Source organism: Octopus bimaculoides, chromosome 25 (assembly GCF_001194135.2).
Source record: "Octopus bimaculoides isolate UCB-OBI-ISO-001 chromosome 25, ASM119413v2, whole genome shotgun sequence".
Classification (NCBI taxonomy): Eukaryota; Metazoa; Mollusca; class Cephalopoda; order Octopoda; family Octopodidae; genus Octopus; species Octopus bimaculoides.
Genome location: NC_069005.1, coordinates 25,143,542 through 25,148,449, shown reverse-complemented (window position 1 = coordinate 25,148,449; position 4,908 = coordinate 25,143,542). Strand labels below are relative to the sequence as shown.

General features: G+C 36.8%; 1 protein-coding gene across 1 annotated transcript in view; it reads left to right on the top strand.

Moving 5' to 3' along the window:
* LOC106883908 (cyclic nucleotide-gated channel cone photoreceptor subunit alpha) overlaps window positions 1–4,394 on the top strand; it is a 6,835-nt gene extending 2,441 nt beyond the window's left edge. Inside the window, exon 3 of the mRNA XM_052976620.1 lies at window positions 2,319–4,394. Within this exon, the coding sequence (XP_052832580.1) occupies window positions 2,319–3,715 (1,397 nt within the window). The 3' untranslated portion in view covers window positions 3,716–4,394. The remainder of the gene's footprint in view (window positions 1–2,318) is intronic.
* The last annotated feature ends 514 nt before the right edge of the window (window positions 4,395–4,908 follow it).

Genomic DNA, 4,908 nt, shown 5'->3' with positions numbered 1-4,908 from the left:
TTATTGGCCTCTTACCTAAATTAGAAACATGAATAAATACATAAATAATGATAATAATAATAATAATAATAATAATAATTATTATTATTATTATTATTATTATTATTATTATTATTATTATTATTATTAATATTATTATTAATATTATTATTATTATTAATATTATTATTAATATTATTATTATTATTATTAATATTATTATTAATAATATTATTATTAATAATATTATTATTATTAATATTATTATCGTTATTATCATTATTATTATTTATCATCATCATCATTATTATTGTAGTTGTTGTTCGTGTTGTTGTTGCTGTCGTTGTTATCAGTAGAAGCAGAAAAATTCTTGAAACGTCACGCTAAGTTTCACATGACTATGCATAAGCGCAAACAATCGCAAACTCATCGAAATATGATTAATCATCGATATCTGATTTGTTGTCAAAACAAACACAAAAAAAAAAAAAATACGCCACATGTAAAAATTGTTCAATTCTTATATGCAAAAACACGTGATACTTTCTTTCTGCTCACATGCAAAATTGCGTGATATTTTCATGTCGTCTGTATTATTTCATGTCGTCTGTATTACTTCATATAGTCTGTATCATCTCATGTCGTCTGTATTATTTCGTGTCGTCTGTATTATATGTGTAAAATACATCATAACAAGGAAGGTGGCTATAGTTGATGCAAGATTCGTGTGGATTCAAAACGGATTGATTTTTTTCAATAACCCTGTTTTGGCAACCAATCAGTTCTCCATGGTTAATCATAGTCCCATGAATTTACTAAAAGGTTCGCTTATATATTGTCAGCTAACATCTCCACTTCTGTAATTAAATAAGCAGCAACATGAAACTCAGAGTAACGTTTCATAAAGTTTCAGCCTCCAATGAAATATAAAGCTCTTCTTTATGTATTTAGTATTTTGCGTTTGTTAATAAATGCGTTCACCAGTTCATGCATGCACATACAAACACATACACACACGTATGCGTATGTAGTTTTTGAATGATAATACGGACATAATAAATAGTTTCGCATAAGTCTGGCAGAAGGTCGGTGTATATGGATATTTGGATGTGGAACGGTGTCTGCAAAGACGACTAAGATTGAAGTAAGCTATGTGTCAATCCTCTCAGGAAAGTAAATGTGAATTATTATCTTTGCCGAGGAGAATATTTTTAGTGCAAAGATACAAATGGAGATTAAAAACCATTGAGCTTTGTGTCGTCTGGTATAGAAACTGATAAATATTAGTTATGTTATAAATTCAGAGAAAGAAAAAGAACGAAGGAAAGATAGAAAGATAGAATGATGGGAAGAAAAAGACAAGCAGACAGAAAAATTAACTAAAAGAAAAGAAAGACAGACAGAAGGAATTAAATAAAAGATGAAAGAAGGAAACAAAGAGATAGGTCGGTGGAGCAATGGTGCCGACCGTTTTACGGTGACGTACACCAGTATCTGAGGATGTTTTCCCTCTCATGCAAGCAAAGTGCAAACGTTTCTAATTTAGTATTTAGGTATAGTTAGTCTGAAATGAAGTTTTTTTATATCTGTTTCTTGTTGTTGTTTGTTTGTTTTTTGTTTTGTTCTTTAATGTCCGCTAAACTAATTTGCATCATCGGCTTCTGTCAGAAAAAGCTTAAATTTTTCTTTTGAATGTCATATGTATTGGACCAATGCTGTAACGTTTTGCTTCCCATAGCTCATGATAGGCAACCGCACTGTGTTTAGTAGAAACACATGATAGGCAACCGGACTGTGTTTAGTAGAAAACATATTTTACAGCATTATTCAACCCTTAAACTGAAGCGTTATTCTTAGATTTTGCAATCGGGTTGCGCTTGAGAAACAACATGGGAACTTATAGAAAAGCTTGGTTCGACAAAAAGTGCACAGAAGCAGAAGAAGCAGCTTGTAAAAGTGATCCAAAGACTATACCGCTTTGTAAGAGAAATAACAGGACCAAAAAGCAGCTTAAATATACCAGTGAAAGATAAACAGGGAAGGGCTTTGCTGGTAACGAAAGATTGCTGATACACGATGGCACATTTTCGAAAAACATTAAATCTACCAACGCCGACACAATTCTACACTATGCCTAAAATATTATATTTTGCAATTGGGTTACTCTTGAGAAAATAAATCTTCTGATACTGCCTAAGACACCGTAAGAGGGGTCGACATTATTTCTATATCTGCCGCAAATACATAACATATGGTAGTAAAATCTTAAATTCGTTTCGTTATATCTTATAAACCTATTCATTCCTGAAACTGATACGTTCTTTTTCTTTCTTTCACAGGTTACTTGGAGCACGGATTGATGGTTAGAGATACCAAAAAATTGCGATTGAATTATTTGAGATCAAAATCGTTTCGTTTCGATGTTGCTAGTATTTTACCAACTGATCTTTTCTATATCATAACCGGTATTAATGTGCCGGAATTACGGTTTAATCGCTTACTCCGTTTTACCAGACTTTGGGAATTTTTCGATCGGACAGAAACCCGTACAAATTTCACTAATTTGTTCCGGATTTGTAAACTAGTACTGTACATTCTTGTGATTATTCATTGGAATGCCTGCGCTTATTTTGCCATCAGCCATTCGATTGGATACGGGGCAGACGGTTGGGTTTATCCAAATATTTCAGAAAAAAAATTCGCACCTCTAACGCGAAAATACATTTATAGTTTTTACTGGTCAACTTTAACATTGACTACAATTGGGGAAACACCGGTCCCCGAACGTGATGAAGAATATTTATTTGTGGTGGTAGACTTCTTAATCGGTGTTTTAATCTTTGCCACTATTGTTGGTAATGTCGGAAACATGATAACAAATATGAACGCTCAGCGCGCCGAGTTCCAACAAAGGATGGACGGCGTTAAGCAATATATGGAGTTTCGTAAAGTAAGTAAAGAACTTGAACAACGTGTGATTAAGTGGTTTGATTATCTATGGACCAATAAACAATCTCTGAATGAAGAAGAGGTTCTGTCGGCGTTGCCAGACAAGCTAAAAGCCGAAATGGCCATTCACGTCCATTTGGACACGCTGAAACAAGTAAGGATATTTCAAGACTGCGAGCCCGGTCTTCTCGTTGAACTAGTTTTGAAACTAAAGTTGCAAGTGTTCAGTCCCGGAGATTACATCTGCAGGAAGGGCGACATTGGTCGTGAGATGTACATCGTCAAAAGAGGACAATTGCAGGTAGTAGCCGATGATGGCATTACCGTCTATGCTACATTGACTGACGGAAGCGTGTTTGGAGAAGTAAGTATTTTAAATATTGCCGGAAATAAAACTGGGAATCGCAGAACGGCCAATGTCCGAAGCATTGGATATAGTGACTTGTTTTGTCTCTCTAAAAATGACTTATGGGATGCTCTGACGGAGTATCCCGCTGCTAAGAAACAACTGATTGAACGGGGGAGGCAGCTGTTGCTAAAAGACAATCTTCTAGACGAGGAAGTGCTTAAAAAGCAAGAAGAAAATGAAGAAAGTACTTCTCAAGTAGTAACACGGCTGGAGACTAGCTTAGACACGTTACAAACACGGTTCGCTCGCTTGTTGTGTGACTTCAACACGACACAGCAAAAGTTAAAACAACGCATAACCAAATTAGAGAAAGTATTAGCACGAGACGATGACAGCGTGTCGAAAGTCTCCGACCAGTCCAATAATACCGAGACGTAGCTATAAACAAACACGCTACAAGCGAACACTTATAACTTCTTTCAAAGCCACAGTTCCGTAAATAAAGACAGCAACATGGTGAAGCAAAAAGTTGCGGCCATGTTGGTAGCGGGCGACAGGAGGAGCAGCAGCAGAGATAAATAGCATCAACTGCAGGATTAAGCGTGTAACAGTAGCAGCAGCAGCAGCAGCAGCAGTGACGGTAGCAGCTGCAGCAACAACAGCAGCAGCAAAGGCACATAACATCCATCAGCTGCAGGCAGCATCAACGACCGTTTCAGCAACAGCAGCAGCAGCAGCAGCTACATGCATCATCATCATCATCATCGTCATCACCATCATCACCATCATCTTCATCGCCGTCGTCGTCGTCAACACCACCACCACCACCACCACCCATCACCACCACCGCCATCTTCTTCATTACCAACATCACCTTCTACGTTGTTATTGCTCCAGCTGTTACATTAACTATTGACATCTGTTACAATTGCTTTTATCGCCGACATCACCACCATTATCACCGATGATGGTAGCCATGGTGTCGGCGATAATAATGATTTTGGTCAAGGTTGTTCTGATCATCATAATCCTCTTTTATTGTTACTATTATTTTTTTTATTATTATAATTATAAACAGATCATTGTTATTAACACAATAAAGAATCTATTATCATTATCACTATTAGTATTATTATTACCATTATTATTATTATTATTATTAGTAGTAGTAGTAGTCTCAGTAAAGGCGGCGAGCTGGCAGAATCGTTAGCACGCCGGGCGAAAAGCTTAGCGGTATTTCGTCTACCGTTACGCTCTGAGTTCGAATTCCACCGAGGTCGACTTTGCCTTTCATCTTTTCGTGGTCGATAAATTAAGTACCAGTTGCGCACTGATGTCGATGTAATTGACCTAATCCCTTTGTCTGTCCTTGTTTGTCCCCTCCAATAAAGAAATAAGAAACTTTAGCATGCCGGATGAAATGCTTAGCGGTATTTCGTCTGCCGTTACGCTCTGAGTTCAAATTCCACCGAGGTCGACTTTCCCTTTCATCTTTTCGTGGTCGATAAATTTAGTAGCAGTTGCGCACTGGAGGTCAATACAATCGACTTAATCCCTTCCCCAAAATTTCAGGCCTTGAGCTTCCAGTTCGACTTTGTCTTTTCATCATTTTGGGGTCGACAGAATAAGTA